The sequence below is a fragment of the Megalops cyprinoides genome, chromosome 18 (assembly GCF_013368585.1).
Source record: "Megalops cyprinoides isolate fMegCyp1 chromosome 18, fMegCyp1.pri, whole genome shotgun sequence".
NCBI classification, from domain to species: Eukaryota; Metazoa; Chordata; class Actinopteri; order Elopiformes; family Megalopidae; genus Megalops; species Megalops cyprinoides.
Window position 1 is genome coordinate 6,298,048 of NC_050600.1, and position 17,658 is coordinate 6,315,705.

Sequence of the window (17,658 nt, forward strand, 5' to 3'; positions counted from 1 at the left end):
GAGACCAGTAACCCCACACAATACTGGACTGCAGACCCGTCTTGCTCTGCACCCATGCCATAATACATTGTTATTCCAACCACACTCCACCTCATTGGAATATGAAAGGCCAGGACCTTCACCCTGTGCCATGCATTGCTAAAACACTGAGGAGAAGCTGTTACGTGGGTACCTGCAGGCATGTTTCACAAACACCAATTTCCCTATTTTTCAGCCAACAGCAGCTGATTAACCTAATGAACAACCTTTCTCCTTTAGGAATTACATTACAGTACACAGTACATCCAGTAACACGATTATGTGTTTTATGCAAAATCAAGACAGCAACAGAAGCCTAACTTCTACTTGTATGATAAATAACATCTGTGGTGCTTTAAATGCAGTTAAATATTAGATTATATAATAAATGGAATTATGTATTACTGCATTTTAAATGCATATCTCTGGGTGTATCAATTTTTGTATAACACTAACAAACTGATACAACATTACTAAATTTGGACATACAATGTGTACTGACAAAAACATCTATGTTGTTATTTAGTAATAGTGTACACTTCATGTACATATATTTACACATTGAACCTGTGAAAAACACACTGATTTCAGTCAATTAATAGCCATACGCTGGCTATACTTAATAAACAGTCAAATTGTGAATGGATTGTATCGTGTTAGAATTATAATTGGATTATCATTCGTCAGATTGCCCCCTATAGGTCAAACAGGTACCAGCGCCAGTTCCAGGAAGTCCAAAGGTGGTTGCTATGGACACTTACCTGCTCATCACTGCGGTGGTAGTCATTGTCTTCCTCCTGCTTCTCTTCAGCTGTGTCCTTATTGGCTGTGTCCTCTGACTTCACATCACCTGTGGTTGTGGAAAAGGTCAGACTTCATGCACAAAGCAGGGAAAAGTCATATCAGCACACCACAGATCTACACGGTGACCAGATATTCAGCTATATGTCCATCAACACAGAAAATGCCGTCTCTACCATAACTGAAGGGTGAAAGTGCTGTGATTTCATGGACAGTACTGGAAACTGCTGTTACCCATCAGAACCTCATAGACACAGGACAACACATGACGGAAGCAACAGTGAAGTTGAACATATGCTCAATTTATAGAACACCTGTGATAAGACCCATCTGCGTTATGTCACCACAGAAGGGAATTTTTTTTTTTTTTTCCTGTACAATATATTCTGATCTTGGCCAGCCTTGGGAGCTTTTGAAGTTCCTTGATCGGTTCAAAAAAAAACTTGAGCACATGAAAGGGATTGATTTGAGGGCAAATTCATTTCACGCTGGTGTATTAGGCTTCAATCCTAAGATTATTTCACACTTGTGGATGCACAGATTAGTTCAGCTGGGCAATAATTTTCAGTTTCTCTGGAGCACGGACATAAACGCGAGAAACCGGCAGCTGTTCACATAAATTGGTGGTGAACACAACGAGGACCGACTCTCAGTTTGTGTCCAAGCGTGCGATAAAAAGACACCTTTAATCGGAGAAAGCGATCTACTCTCAGTCCCCCACTCATCTCCTGATTGCGAAAGCCCCTGTTTTCAGTAATCAGCTTCAAGCATATCCTTATTTGCTTCTATTTTTCTAGAAAGACAGAGGCAAAGAGGTAATTGCTGTCACAAAACCCAGGAAGCAGGTGTGAGGGAGAGCTCTGAAGGTGAGCATGACCATCCAGGCCCAGGTGGAGGAACCTTGGGAAATTGGTGAACCTGAGAAACCCTGCAAAGGAGCTCATACATTGGTGAATATGGAGGCTACAGCTACGTAACTACACCTGCAAAGCCTTGGCAGAGAGAAGACTGCTAATGTCAACTCGGGATTCGTCTTAGAATCCTACTTGCTGAGGATTAAAGGGTGACCAGATATGGGATGGATTTAGCAGGCTTTCTGTGGAGCTCATCTGACTTGTTGCTGGACTTTGCACGAAAACAAATTTCCATTCACACAAATTGAAATAAATGTGTTTCTGGTATGTTTTCACCTGCACAAAAAAGGTAACCATGGGCTTTTTGTCATAAATTTTAATCCACAGCTGCTATTACTGCAAAAAGGCTATTACTACTACGACTACTACTCTCTAAAATATTGAATCATACCCACTTATTGACTATGGGGGGTAAATCTAGCTGCATTAGGAAAGAAATATTTTTCATCATGATTTCTTGAATAAATAGTGACTCAGGGATTTGCTACAGCAACTACAGTACCTAGAGGGAAATAAAAACATGCAAATGTCCTTCTTTAAATCAACACACAGAACTGTATATTCCTTTTTGCATCATTTCCATGCCTTGCCATACAAGATAGCATCAATTCATTCATGTAAGCAATATTTCAGGTGCTAATATTGCTAACATTTCTAACCCATATTTTTGATCTATGATCATGCTATATGCGATAGAAACGCATGATTGCGGCCAAAGCAAACCAGAAACAAGTGAAGTAACAACTGAAGCCTGCAAGCTAGGTCTGCTGCCTATTCATGGCTTCTTTGGGTTCGTGGCTCTACCAGTAGTCGGTGTGCAGAGACTCAGACTGCCTCTCTCTGCAGAATGAGAGCAGAGTGATCTCTCCGCTGACGCACGGAGGCGTGCCGATGCACCGGTCTTGCTGGGTGGAGGGACGTCGTAGAGAGAGACAGGTGGAGGTGGGGCAGAGAGCAGGGGGGGAGGGAGGGAACGCACCGTTGCGCTGAGAGTCCAGGTGCACCTTCATGCTGCACAGCTCTCCTTTGATGTCTCCCGGCACCTCCATCCCCAGCTTCTGATAGAAGTCCCTCTGCTTTTTCATTTCCGCTGTAAAGAGGATAGAACAACAACAACAACAAAAAAAAAAAAACGTCTTAATTTCCCTCGATGAGTGAGAGGTGCAGGTGTGATTCGTTTTACACTGCTGTGGCTCGAGGTTGAGACCGGGTCACTTGACTCATCTCCCCGGCGATGCCTCTGGCGACCTGAGGTCTGCCGATATGCGATCCGCACAGTGCGAGCGGGTGAGGGGAAGGCCCGAACATTGTCAGAAATAAAATGGGACGACTTTGCAATGAGAAAGATAAGAGCAGCAGCACTGCGGAGGACAGCCCGGTCAGGCAGGGCTCTTCACTCCAAACTGTGACAGGCACCACTATTTTAAGAACAGATGCATCAGAGTACTTTATGATACATAAATAGGAACGCGGAACAAGAACATGACAAATGACAAATGAACTTTGACAAATATGGTAAATGCACTGCTGGCTAAGATTATACTGAATTCCAGCGACAACAGCTGACAAATCTTTACCCCAAAGATAGATACCACGTTTTGTTTCTTTTTTTTTCATAAATGGTAGTCTGAACTGTCATAAATCTCCAATATAATTTGACCATTATAAATTACTTGTATGTGGAAGGATGTCAAGTTCTTGCACGGGTAATAGTCATTAACAAACCAGGAAAGAGCATTACAGAACTAAGCATGAATCTTGCACACTGACAAGAGATGGAACAGAGAAACGACACAACCTCTTGAATGTACAAAGTAACATATTCATTGTTTTTGTCACGGCAGTCATAGCCAATAGATAGCTGAAGTCCAAAGCGGATACTAACCTTCTTGAAGCCCAGGCACCAATTTGTAGACAATATCTTGCATTGTTCGGTCATGACTAAAAGCAAGGCAAAAAAAAAATTTCAACATACTGTGAATTTTCAGATGTCCAAATGTGTGAACAAAACCATCAAACACAATGATACATTTCATATACTATATAAGCTTAGTTTAATATCATTTGGATACAATCAGCATTTCATTTGATAAACCAATTGTTTAAAAACGTTTGTGAGCTACCATTCATGTGTTCTCGGAACCCAGCTTCCAACAAACTTGGTTTAGGCTGTCTCACATGTGTGTACTACCCTGCCCAATTTCCAAATCACAGAGAACACCAGGTCAGGCTGTGTCAAATGTCTAAGGTCCTAGGCTTGCTGTGAGATCAGAGGTTGCTGAGTCACACTTTGCCAAAGTTGCAAACAAAAGCTTTCCATAACACCTTTAGGTAGCCTGACCTGCAAGGACAGTAACTGCCTAGCCCTGCTGACTAGTGCACCTATCAGGATATACAAGGGTTTAGTTTTAACGCACATGTTTTTCAAACGGTCTTCAAAAAAAAAAAAAAAAAAAAAACAGCGTGAAACATGGCAGCTGTTTAAAATGACCTATCCGCCAGCCAGTGACCTTTTGCAGTGTGTAGCTTCAGAGAGGGGGAAGCCATTTTGTTTTCTGTCATGAGGTTGCAGGGCTTTGACTGCATGAGCTCATGAATTCATAGAGAAAGGAGTTGAGAGCAGAATATATTAGTCTCTGGCAAGAAGCAAAGTGAGTGGCAGATTGCTGTGCAGAGGAAAAGTGGGTAAAAATAGAGCTTTAATTTATTAATTTATGTGTGTCTAAGAGGGTTTAATTAACTTTGACACCAGAGCAATCTGCATAAGAGACACTTTGAGAGGGGAAACAGTGCTACTCAGTAAAGGAATGGCAACAAATGCATGTGTGGCCAAGCTAAAGGGGAGAGGCATCCATGCCAAACTAATTAAAGTGCGCCCACTATTTAATTGCATTTTTCCCCACTTGATTTTATTATGTCGGAGTATACCTAATTTATTCATTCAAATTACTGGTTCATAACTATTCACGATAGGCTTCTTGGTCTGATTGGATCATTCTATTTGTCTCTGTTCATTTTTCTTTTTGTCTCCTGTTGGACACTTATGTTTGTACATTAGTCCCTATGGTTTCAATCTGAGAATTAGGCAAGCAGAATGCCAATGAAACAATTTGAAGCCAAGGCTGAAGCAAGGCTAAGAATAATTAAAGATCCTTCTACAGCAGACTGCAGTCACAGAAGAGCCTGTTCTCTGTGTTGCAGCTACCAGGCTTTGAGAGAACAAGCTACTGGTCTTGACCTGTTGACCCCAGAAGAAACAGTAACATCAGAAACATCACATCATCACTGAAAAGACCAGGATCTTCACTATCACACTAAGGAATTTCAAGGCCAGTGAAAGTGGAGGCAGCGCAGCCTAGTGGTTTAGAAGCAGGACTTGTAACCGAAAGGTTGTCGGTTTGAGTCCCTGCTGGGGCACCGCTGCTGTACCCTTGGTACTTAATCCACAACTGCCTCAGTAAATGTCCAGCTGTATATACGGATAACTTTATATAGACTAATTATAGTGAGGCACTGTTAACTAATGTCCGTCAGCCCGGCTGTTGTGCTTAACATTCCCGAAACAATGTGGTGAAAAGCTCTTCTTTGGTTGGCTGTGTGTGAGAGTTGTGTTCACAGTGGGATGACAGGTGAATATTTCTTTGAAGCGAGGGTTGCTTAGTGACCTGCAGAGACCACACACATACGCAGCCTGCCCTACGTCACATGGGGCATCCGATGTAGCCCTGTCACATGACTGTCATGGCACAGTCCGTAAAGGCCTCGCCCAGGAGGAGAGAAGCTCTGGGAGGATCTCTCCTCACTGCCTGAATAGGAGCCTAAGCCCCCAGCCTGCCATTGGCCCTTTAACAGCAGATGGGACTGAGGCAGCAGGCCGACCTGCCTGTCAGCTCCCTCTGTGGCACACAGCAAGCCATTGCACCTGTTTGACAAAGCCGTGTGTGTGCGCGCGTGTGTGTGTGTGTGTGTGTGTGCGCTGGGGGGAGGGGGGGGTTTAGCAGTCCAATTAGCCTCTGCTTCGGCGGGGGGGTTAGCAGTCCAATTAGCCTCTGCTGTGAAGGGGGTGGGGGTGGGGAGAAGGCTGTGGAGAGCATGAGACAGTCGAGATCCCCCCAAACCCCACCGCCTCCTTCCAGCCGTCGTTTCGGGGGCAGGTTGAGGGGTGAGGGAAAACAAACAGGCCGGGGTGTGCGCTCTTGGGTGTGTTGAAATGATTTCAGGATGGAAACGTCGTGCAGGTCGTCTACAGACCACGGCAAAGCTAACTGGTTGTACACAGCACAGACTCAGAGAGAGTTAAAACCCTCAGAGGCTGTTATTTTCCCATTTGAATGAAGACCTCTTTTAACTCTGAAAACCTCTAAGACCTCTTTTAGCTGCAGTGGAATTCAGCCACCCGTGGTTTTCTCTACGCGTCTTTCTTTTGGTTTAAGCGCACTAGTCAAGTTCAATTCACTACTTTTCCTTCTCTACCGCTCTCAGAACCCACAAGCTTCATAAAGAAAGGGAAAGCAATAAATGAATATTTAACATGTTAACATGTTTGAAAACTGTTCATCATTTTCATCATTCTGCTCTTTTTCAGAGGTTGTGGCCTTTCCCGTGGTGCTAAATATTAATTCATGATTGCACTGCATTTCATAAGCTGGAAAATACTGCTGCCGACCACACCCTGGTCTTCAGGGAGCTTAAAACTCTTGCTCAGGAGCGGATGAGACCTGATCTCTGATGATTATGCATACACCCCTGTGTAGGAACCAAGTGTTAATGCTGTTAGGCTCCATATCCACAACCTTCCCTTCCCACTGAACCCAGACCTTCCTGAATGAAGCACAGATAATGAGACCCTAGATGTTATCACATGCCCCTTTGACGTGTGTCCCAGTGGCTGTTAAGGCAGAAAAACTCTTTTAAGAGGGGCGTTTTATCAGCGGGCGTTTGGGTATCATCACTGCCAATCTAAACCAGACTTAAGATCAAGTGAAATGGCCTCCATGATGCCAAGTTAAGTGAGTACCTGTTCTCCCTCCCTAAACGTGATGACAGTGATTGTCTGGAGATACCAACAAGTACACAAAATATGTCACCAAAGCCCTGGTGGGAACAAGGCACCGCACCCACGCCTCTCTGACCTGTCAGCAAACCGCTCTGAGCAGCCACGCCCTTCCAGCTGTTTCTGGGGCAGAGCGTACCTCGGTGTACATGCTGATTAGATGTCAAAGCGATGTTACGGCACTCACCCGATGTACTGCAGCGGGTGGCTCTGGTGGATGACGATCCGACAGGTGGGACAGGTGTTGTTCTCCTCCAGGTACTTCACCAGGCAGCTCCTGCAGACTACACACGGGACAGAATCACTCATTCATGTGACACAGGGTTTAATTCAGCCTCTCTTCAGCGGGTCAATGTCACTGAGACTGTATCTGACTACTGTTCTGACTACACTTTTTTTGTGAGTCTCATCATAGTGTGCATTAGCTGATGTTTGGTCTTTTTCTTAGTTTGGGTCCTGGAGTAAGATCTGTCATTGGAATTACATTGGAAAAATGTCTAAAAATTATCCTTAATGCAGCACTGAACAAAGTCTATACCTTTTCCATCCACTTGCCTCCCAATATCTTGCCTTACAATATATTATCTCTTCAAGGTAATGAAACTCGACAAGCATTCATTTATGGGTAAACGTCTCCCTCTAGTGTATGGTACAATTATTGCTGTTCTCTGCTCTTCACATGCCACACTTTCAGGCTTTCCACAGCAAATTAGTGCCCTTGACTTGCTTCTCAGTTGACTACATTTCATGATTAACTGATTAACCTACTGTTAATAAGCCATCAGCATCATACGGTAGTTGTGTGCAGGAAATTTCTGCACTAGGGACAAAGAACAGCTTTCCTCACAGCCTTTGTAAAAGTGAACCAGCTCCAGTGACACGGCTAGCGAACCCACAATCACAGAAACATTGCTGTCTGTCACTGGGAGCTTGGATCAGGGGGCTTCAAGGCATTTTTTTAGCCATGGCTGACTCAATAGTGTGGAGTAGTGGATAAGGATAAAGAACAGGTCTTATCCATTACTTATCCAGCTCCAGGCGGGACAGCTGAATTGACTTTTGAGCAAGATAAACCCGATCTGATTCAGAAAAAAATATGTTGCTATATAAATATTGTGTACAGCACAGCCTACTTATGTATGAAACCTAGGGTATGGCCATTACCTAAGCACACAAACACTAAAAACAAATAATATTTTAACACCAACCACAAAAATGATTTTCGAACTTAACTTAAGTAACATATTTATCAACGGCTATCCCATGATGCACTATATGGAAGCTTTAACAAAATAATAGTTCATTAACAAAATGTCATGCAAAAATACGATGACAATCGAACCTTTAATTAATACCCACTTTAATCCATAAATCAATACAACTCATTTGAAAAGACCTGATTAAATGAGTTATTTTAGAATATTTAGCAAATATCTAGAAACCTGCAGATCAATAATTGTATGAATTGGGTGAATACTGCTGAGCATCCCAGGTATCAGTAAATGCATTTTTAAAATGCATTTAAAATCACAAGTTTAATGCAAGTTTAAAATCACATGAATTGCAAAGCTTCAGTGGAGCAGATTCATTACTGCCTCTGGCCCTTGATGGGCTCATTCTTTCAAATGTGCCCTTTCAAATTTAACATAAATGAATAAACACAGAAGCTTGGTCCATGGCAGTTATGAGGGGAATTATATGAAAATCAGAGAAGTATTTCTTTGCCTGTTCCTTTAACCGTCAGGGGCAGCCGAATGGAATAGCCAGGCCTCTGTGTCATCAGCAGATAATGAGTCCATTTGACAGCTGCTGCTTTTCCACTCGGGCACATGGTAAGATCTGTCCCGATTCGTGTCCTGGTGGCTCTGGCATCTATATGGCGGTAGCAGCTGAGCGCTGGGTGACAGCGGGTTTTGTGCAGGGGGGTTGGGGGCCCTGCCGGGCAATGCCAGGACAGGGCTGGCACGCGCCTGTGCTCTGGGCACCAGAGGACTGCGGAGCGCCGCCGGCGTCGAGACTTCGCCCGCTCCCAGACGCCCATGGGGCCCTGCCAATCACACGCCACGGAACCCGTTTTACCCACAATCCCTCTTGATGGGCTTAACACCTGGGATCTGTGTGTTTACAGAGCTGCGCAGAGCCTTCCAGGAGGAGATAAGGGACGGACGGATTTTAAACGCCGGCAATCGGGACTTTTTTTTTTTAATTCCCCATTCTCCCATACAGTTCTCCTCCAGCTCCTCAGATTGTCCTTCACTCTCACCTTGAGCCTGAGACTGCCTACCCCGGCACAGGCCCTAAAAATAAAGAAGGACCCCAAGGAAGAGGCCAGCAGAACCTGGTTAAGGGCCCGACAAAGGGCCCTCAGGTGATCAGGACCACTTAACCAATCAGCACCTTCATCCTTCATGATTTTCAAGCCCCTTCCTTTTCGCACACAAACCCCCCCCCCCCCACCACCACCACCAACACCACCACTAACACCACCACTGTATGCGGATGTAAGAAATCCCACATCCTGAATGTGGATGTGGAGAAGGAAAAAAAGTGAGCAGAGAAAATAGAGTCACGGGTAATGTGCAGCAGATCAGGCTGGGCTGTGGTGCGGGGCTGAGCATCTGCCCGGGAGGCAGCGGTCAGGTAGAGTTCTCCGTCCTCCCCGGGGCTCGGGGGGGAGAACATGTCCTTCAGCGCCGGGCCATGCTGTGTGGTGTGCCTGTTGCAAAACATGTCTGAGGGGAAGATTTAGAGGGCGGCTTGTGCCTGATGGGGTGTGACGGTGGCATAGTAACCCGCTGTTCTTTCGGAACGAATCGGGCCTTGCGCGTGACACACTCAAAGATTCTGCCTTGAGAACACATATAGACAAAAGCCAAAAAGTCCACTACATTTGGCCACTTTTTTTCCACTTTTCAAAAAGAAACATTGTGGGGCGGCTTTCTGTGGCCAAGAAAAGGCCACAGGCTCCACATGAGAGTACAACATCTGAAAGGTTTCCTTATTCTCAATGGCCAGAATATGAGGCCAAGTAATTCACTTAAAGCAATAAAACTGTTTAAGATCTCATTGCTACACTCAGCACTAGATAAGGTTTTACTGATCCATATAAAAGTACATTTTGGGGCAGTAAAATAAAGACATTTTTCGAATGCCCTCATATAAACCAGATGTGTACCTCCCCCCTGATGCAAATCAAGCATTTAAGCCATTTTTACACACAGGGAAAACCTGGTGCAGACTCACAGAGCCTTACCGGATAAACACTGACAATACAGATAATGATCACAGCACTCTTCAGAATGACTGAGCCAAGTGGTCTTCACCTAATCGCGATGTCAGCCTCAGGGCATGAGTAAGCATTTCGCTGGCAGGACTAAAATCGCAGGTGTCATTCAAGGTGACATGTTTCAGAGAAACACTCTGGGTCACCACAGCTGCGAGGCACACAGACAAGGGACAGAAAAGTCACTCTGCAGACGTCCACGTCTGGACTTGGAGGTGCGAGAAAGCCTGGTGGCTCACTCAAGTGTGCACAACAGTGAGAAGTGCACAGGGATAATAATCAGTCCCCCTTCTCAGCTAGTTTACACTGCCTCACAGCCAATCAAGACAGAGAGACTCCAAGCCCCATTTAGAACACCAAATGCTATTGGACGGGACTTGTGCTCAGCATGTTCAAAGCCACCTCAGACAGTAAATACAGAACTCCTCCAAGACTTGTGCCTTTCCCTGGATAAGCCCATGATTCCTTGCACAACGTAACGCACACTGTCTGATTCAGAAAATCAAACACCACCCTTTTGCTTTCTCAGTGACGTGGAAGCCAGAATGAAATTACCACATGACAAGAGCTACCAGAGCGCTGCTAAGAGTTACTCGCTATCTCAGCTCAGAATCTCGCGTCTTCTTTTAAGTGTAAACTTTCATGTCAGAGTGAACCCACAAGAGAGTTTCATTTCATCATTAGCTTTGCTGTAGAGAGCGCTTATTACGCAGTGCTCAGTGGTCTCGAGCTGGGCCGAGAGAAAGCACACAAGCACAAAGCTCTGCAGACCGAGCATCACAGAAGCTGCATCTCAATCTAACGACACCAGGACAGAGCAAACACTTTACTTTCCCAGTTAGTATCAGTCATCCGGATCATTCGATGCAAAACACTGAAAGACAGACAAAGTGGGAGATGGAAACTTTAAACTAATGAATAAAATTCTCCCACTGAGTCTCGACTTTAACTGTCACAGCTTCATAATACATTTGCTGTACTGAAGGCGCATTACATTCTGACGGGAATTTAATTACGTTTGTTTTCTGTTTCAGCAACACAAATGCAACTGGAGTCAAATACTACCCATTAAGATTCTCATAAGACTGACTTAAAACTATTTTTGTATAATTTGGAGATTTTACGAAGACGATTATCTTTCATGACTGACTTGTACATAACAATTACAAGCCCACATCTCCTCAGAAATTGCTGTCAGGGGGGCTGGTGTTGACGCGGCTGTGCTTTGCATTTATAACCACTGGGTGGCACCACGGAGCACATGAAGCTCAGCACCCATTCACCTCAGCTGAACTGCATGGAGTGCTAGCAGACAGGAGCCACAGACAGTAGAACAGACCGTGCTGTGTGGCGGCACAGACAGATACCCTGGTCTCAGCCAATACCGAGATGCCTGCAGAGCTTCTGTTTTCATCTTTTAATCATATTCTCAACCTCAATCAGACGCTCTTTGTGTCTCGATCAGACGCTCTGTCGAGGGGCTGTCTGTTGCTTTTCTCTTGTTCAATAGTACTTAAACATTTCAGCCTGGGGGAGCATTTCAGATGCATCTTAGCCCTGATGAAGGTTTACAGTAAATGACAATTGGGGCCAGTCCCTTTTTCATATGTGGGATTTAATCCCGGATCAGAGACGATCAATGCCTAAGACCCTTCCCCCCCGTCTCAAACATTCACCAAATCAAACTCCGCCAATGCCTCTTGTATAATGTAAAAAACATAATCCAGAGGATTCATTTCCTCCTATCGGACAGCAGCATACAAACGGGTCAATAGAAGTCAACCAGAGGGTTTTAGGATTTCTCTCTCTATTCCTGGAAATTCAGTGAGAAAAGACTGGTGGTGATGGGATTCGTGAGACGCCCCCCTCCCCGGGCTGATGACGCTTGCGGCGGGGGACTCACAGGTGTGCAGGCACTCGGTGACCGTGGTGGCGTCGATCAGGTAGCCCTCGCACAGGCGACAGGTGATGTGGGCGTTGATGTCCCAGAGCTTGATCTTCCTGGTCAGCATGTCGGGGTTCTGGACAAGGGGATTTGCACAAGGACAGACTGAGCCCCTGCCCCACTGCACTATGCTCCACCTTATTTACTGAACTCAGTACTCTCCAGAATTTTATCTGTCAGCAATTATCTCTCATCCCGTCTGGCATACCCACATTCTGACAAGTGTATGAGGCTGCCAGTTGCAACAGAAATTTATTTGTTAAACAAGACCACAATTTAACGATAAGACAGGCAGTTAAGCCCATTTTGGCTCATTGTACCATTAAACCCCCAGATGGGTCATTGCTGTTGTACTCTTCAACAAGGTGCTTGACCTGAATTGCCTCAGTAAATATCAAGCTAGATAAGTCAATAACATGTAAACTGTAGCCCGTGTAACTCATCTTGGGCGCCTGCTAAGATAAGAGGTCTGCTGTTGAAATAAACAGCCGTATCACATGGCCACAATGACAGTGCTGCGCACTGGAGTTTCTACACACAATAACATCAGCACATTTTGCCATCTTCCTCACACACCTTTACTGTAACGAACCCTTATTTTGTTGCATTCTTTAAGAAGTTCTTTCATTTACAGCTCTGAAAAGTAATGTTTGGCAAGGTATGCAAATACCAAGGATGTTACAAACGCAACAAGATAGTTTGCTCACTTTGACCAGACAGCTGCATCTGCTGCTATCTCACTAGTCAATAAACATGTTTGCCTGATGGATATTTGACAGCTTTATCTCACTGACTTACCTTGCATCTGCAACAATATTTCTCTCATTCTTTCCATGCCTACAGGCATAGAAACAGCACTCCCAATGCAATGTAGTGAGCCCTTCCATGCCTTACAAGGAGTGGGTTAGTGCACTTCACTCAGTGTATTCACCTTCTTCTAGTAAAATGTGGAATGGCTCACACTGCTATGCATTGGGAGCGCCATCTCTGTAACACACTTTTCTTTTCTGCCTACATTTGACAGGTGCCACTGGTTTCAGGCATTAAACCTGACTTAGTCATGTGCCCGACTACACACAAAAAAAAGGTTAAACTAAACTGAACTTCGAAGTGTGTGGGTGCCGACTACGATCGACAAGGAACCCTGCATTCTCACCAGCACTCGCACAACCCCAACACCTCCTGAATGAAGCCAGGGCCAGACGAGGCCAGGGGACACTTACTCCTAGTGCCGCCATGTGTTTCCTGTGGGCGAAATGGCTGCCACCTTTCTTCTGACAGGTACGGCGTGTGGGACGTTAGCTCTGCATCATGAAAGGGGCATGTTCAGGCTGGAAGAAAAGCAGGACAGATTCAGTTAGTTCTACTTTTCAAGGGTTTGAAAGAAAAAAAAATATCTGCATCAATGCTTCAAGTAACAGGGGACCCACGCAATTTCACACAACATGCGAGGAAGACAGGGCTGACCAACTTAGTTCACAAAACGACATTTCAGTCCTGGGAGAGACTTAACGCAGACTTTACTCAAAAGACCAGTATGTCTATGTGTGCACACAGATCCCACTGTGATGTCTTAATCAAAGCTGACCGTTGTTTAAGGGATACTTCAACAGACGGAATGAGAACCTCACCACAGATTCATGGCCAAATGAATCTTTTTCATCATCAACACTGCTGACACTGAAATGGACGCTTTGTCAATTTGGAGCTCTGCTTCTATTGTGAGTTGAATGAAAGCACCATTTTTTTTAATTTATGGCACAATTTGCCTCAGGTCAGTCTGTCTCCTTATATTAAAAATGTGCCTTTTTAATGAATGGATCTTTCTCTCCATAACGTTTTCTTGTCAGCAGTGTTCCTCGATCCTGCATAATTTTTTAGTTAAAACTGCTTATGTTTTTTCAGGTATTAATAATAATGCCCTAACTTCTTCCATCCATAGTGGATATGACTCAATGGTTGACAGACATAAACACACTAAAATACTGCTTGTCTACCATTCATGGCTTATAGATGGACACAGAAACTAAAGACCACATAGCATAAGGGTGGCAGTTACAAGTTCTCACAAACAATAAATAAACTACATGAAGACTAACATGCTGCTCCTTATGGAAACTTTGAAAACATTACATATGAATTATATGACATCACTGTCATTTAGCAGATGCTCGTATCCAGAGTGACATACACAGGTTACAATTTCTACATGTTATCCGTTTATACAGCTAGATATTTGCTGAGGCGATTCTGTGTTAGGTACCTTCCCCATAGTGCTTACCACTATGCTACACTGCCGCCCAAAGACATTATTTCGGATTACACTACATTACAGTCATTTAGTAGACACTCTTATCCAGAGCCACTTAAATAGGTTACAATTTTATCCATTTATACAGCTGGATATTTATTGTTCCCCAGCAGGGAATTAAACCAGTAACCTTTAACTAACCCAGCTCCCTACCACAACACCACTTCTGCCACTGTCTGTAACACAATTGTGATTACAGCTAGAATGTATTTTCCATATACGCCGATCACGATTAGGAGGTTGCCATAATGACACCAACATTGATGGGGGGCTAAAGGGCCCCCCCACAGCTGTGAGCACCCCAGCGGCATGCAGCTGGTTGTAAACTGGCATTCTGGGAGCTGGAGTCCAAAACTCATTCCACAAGCTATTGTTAATCCTCAGCAGCGCTGGGCTGTGCGGCACTCACCAGCCTGGCTGTTTTGTCTGACCATCAGACTGTGAAATGAGCTCATTAAGTCCGCTGAAATCCCTACAGCGCACACACACACAACTCCTGACAGATACGAGCCGCCGCGTCACAGTTAGGGCCAGGCGCAGACACACACGGTCACGCAGGCAGGAAGTCTACATGTGGCAGAGGTGCGGTCACATGCAGTCAAAGCTGGTGTCACCGCAGAGAGGTGCGAACCCAAGGACCGGACGACTGCAGGCCTTTCAACAGACTGCATCTGGCCCTTGTGCTGTAATCATTGGGTTTATCTAGCCACAAAAGATCCCACATATATGCTGTAATTACAGTACTTACACCTACCCACGCACCCAGACATGTTCTACCCTTTGCGTCTGTTTAGGCAGTACATATTCGCCATGCAGTGGTCACCGGGGGGGGGGGGGGGTTTACAGGCTTCAGACATGTACTGCATATTTTTTTTTCGCCACAGATGTGGAAGACCCTAATCCACATGCCTATAACCACAAGGATAAACACATGGCCCAGCTGATGAGTGGTGGGAGCCAAGTAGCTGAGCTAAAGACTTTCACTCACTAAGATAAATATTTCCCCGTTGCATATGAAACCAGAACCCTACAGTAGATAGGCTACTAAATTGTAGTCTGCTCTATGTTATCCTCGACGAGATAATTAAGTCTGTAAAGCTCTTACGAGTCTATGCAAGTACCCAGCCCATGCTGGACCTACTCTTGAATGTTTTGAGTTTTGGATAAAAGTCTGGTCTAAGTGTGTGTGTGCTGTATGTGGTGTTTTTTGTTTGTTTCTCTATGCAGTGGGTTACTTAGCACCTAAAGCCTATTCATAAGTGGTCCTGGTACCTTGCGCTAATAGCACCTCAGAGTGGAATAGGAAGAAGAGCCACTACCAAACATAACAACCCCCCAGTCCCTGAAGGGAGTCAGCCTGGTGGCTTTGGTACAGACCTGAGCCAAACCTGCTAGTCAATCCTCAGTTGCCATTGCCAGAGCAGTGGTTCTGTGAAGGCTGACCGCTGAAACACTTTAATGGCCACAAGCTTAATAAAAAGGTGGACATGATCTAAAACTGGAGGCAGATCAGCAGCACAAGCTCAGGTTCTCATAGAGGGCTTACGTCTCACCGAGCAAGCACCAAATGGGCACTTGCGCTCAAGAGGAATGCAGCATGCAGGACATCACAAAGACAGTGGAGGGCTGAATGGATCCCCTGACAGAGATTATCGGGGCGCCGTGCACAGAGACGGGGGGGTTCAGGCTCCTGGCCGAATTTCACAGTCCTTTCACAGGATGCTGACTCAACAAAGCCCTGGGCTAAGCTTCTTAAGATTCACACGCAACAGTTTCAAAAAGAAACCCCGGCCATTTCACAATCGCTCTGCTCCAGGAAAAGAAGGCCAGTTCTACACAGTCGGTAAATACGAGGCACGGCGTCGCTTCAATGTGGGCCATCTCTCCGCAGGAAATGGAGCCACCCTGCAGGCTCCCTCTCTTCAAAAATGCAGGCAAAGGGTGCATGGCATTAACAGGGGACAGGAGAAAACACCTTCCAAAACTGACAGAGGGATGATATCATATTACTTCACCGGCAGTCAAATTACTTCACAATGAGGTTAACCTAATCTGTCCCACCAACTCACAAATGAGCCAACAAACTGTGTGTATGTGCGAGTGTATGTGTGTGTGTTCATCACACTTAAACCACACTTAAGTCACACTTAAGCTTGTTTTTGAGACACCACCCACGCCAGATAATTGACACAGCAAGAAAGGGCCCCTCCAATACCACAGGTGCCGGTACTACATATTTTCTTTTTTGATCAGATGTGAGACCCTAATCTAGGTGCCTATAGCCAAGTGGATTAAAAATATGGCCCGTCTGATGAGTGGTGGAAGCCAAGCAGCTGAGATGAAGACTCTCACTCACTAAGCTAAATATTTCCCCATTCCATATGAAACCAGAACCCTACAGTAAATAGTAAATTCTAGTCTGCTCCCATCTGCTAATCTGCCCCGAGAACTCACAAACGATCTGACAAACTGTGTGTGTGTGTGTGTGTGTGTGTGTGTGCGTGCGTGCGTGCACTCATCACACTTAAGAACACACTTAAGTCACTGCTTGCTTTTCAGACACAACCCACGCCAGATAAGTGACACAGTAAAGAAAGGACCTATCTGAGACAAAGGGTGGCCTGGCTTATTGGTACAAGAGCAGCAGTGTTGCAAAGTGAGACAGGAATTAGACCAAAAGTTTGGATTACACGTAAAACTGTGAGGTGTTAGTTGCTCTAAAGAAAGGAATCTGTTAAGCAAATCAAGGAAAAAAAATCAGTGTAGTTTACTGCAATATTTACCAAAATATCAATGTGACGACTGACATTGAAAGGCATTTGAAATTGTTTCCTGCAACACCGAATGCATGGTGAAAGGGACTGATGAAATTCGGAGCGCCGTCAGTAGCTCTAACATGGTGAGCTGCCATGTGCGATTTCCTACCACAGGCAGTACGGACAGCTCGGACGGCGTCCAAGAGCAACTCCAAAAACACACACTGAATACAAAAAAAAACACACACCTGCAATTGAATCAATGTGTGTCGCTACAGTTTGAACTCAAAGTTCATGACATTAAATGACACTAGCAAGGTGCAAATAATGGTATACACATCAGATGGAATGTTTTTCCTGCCAATACATGCCTCTGTATAAGTCATGAGTCTTCACATGATCCTGCACTGTGCTAGGTCATGAAATGACACACCATTTTCCACCGACACAAACACAGGAGAATTAACTTCCCAGTTGACAGAAATCAGTAGCTTGCCTCATCAAATATTTGTATCCTAACAAAGGTAATTCATTGCCATGACTGGATTAGCCTGCAGGCAGTGTGGTTGCACTGGGA

The 17,658-nt window shown here is 44.9% G+C and overlaps 1 protein-coding gene across 1 annotated transcript in view; it reads right to left on the reverse strand.

Annotated features, from left to right (window-relative positions):
• LOC118793408 (polycomb group RING finger protein 3) overlaps positions 1 to 17,658 on the reverse strand; it is a 39,800-nt gene that overhangs the window by 5,695 nt on the left and 16,447 nt on the right. Inside the window, exons 2-7 of the mRNA XM_036551578.1 lie at positions 13,238 to 13,345; positions 11,973 to 12,090; positions 6,974 to 7,070; positions 3,619 to 3,674; positions 2,713 to 2,823; positions 780 to 868 (exon numbers count right to left, since the gene is read on the reverse strand). Of these exons, the coding sequence (XP_036407471.1) occupies positions 780 to 868; positions 2,713 to 2,823; positions 3,619 to 3,674; positions 6,974 to 7,070; positions 11,973 to 12,090; positions 13,238 to 13,252 (486 nt within the window). The 5' untranslated portion in view covers positions 13,253 to 13,345. The remainder of the gene's footprint in view (positions 1 to 779; positions 869 to 2,712; positions 2,824 to 3,618; positions 3,675 to 6,973; positions 7,071 to 11,972; positions 12,091 to 13,237; positions 13,346 to 17,658) is intronic.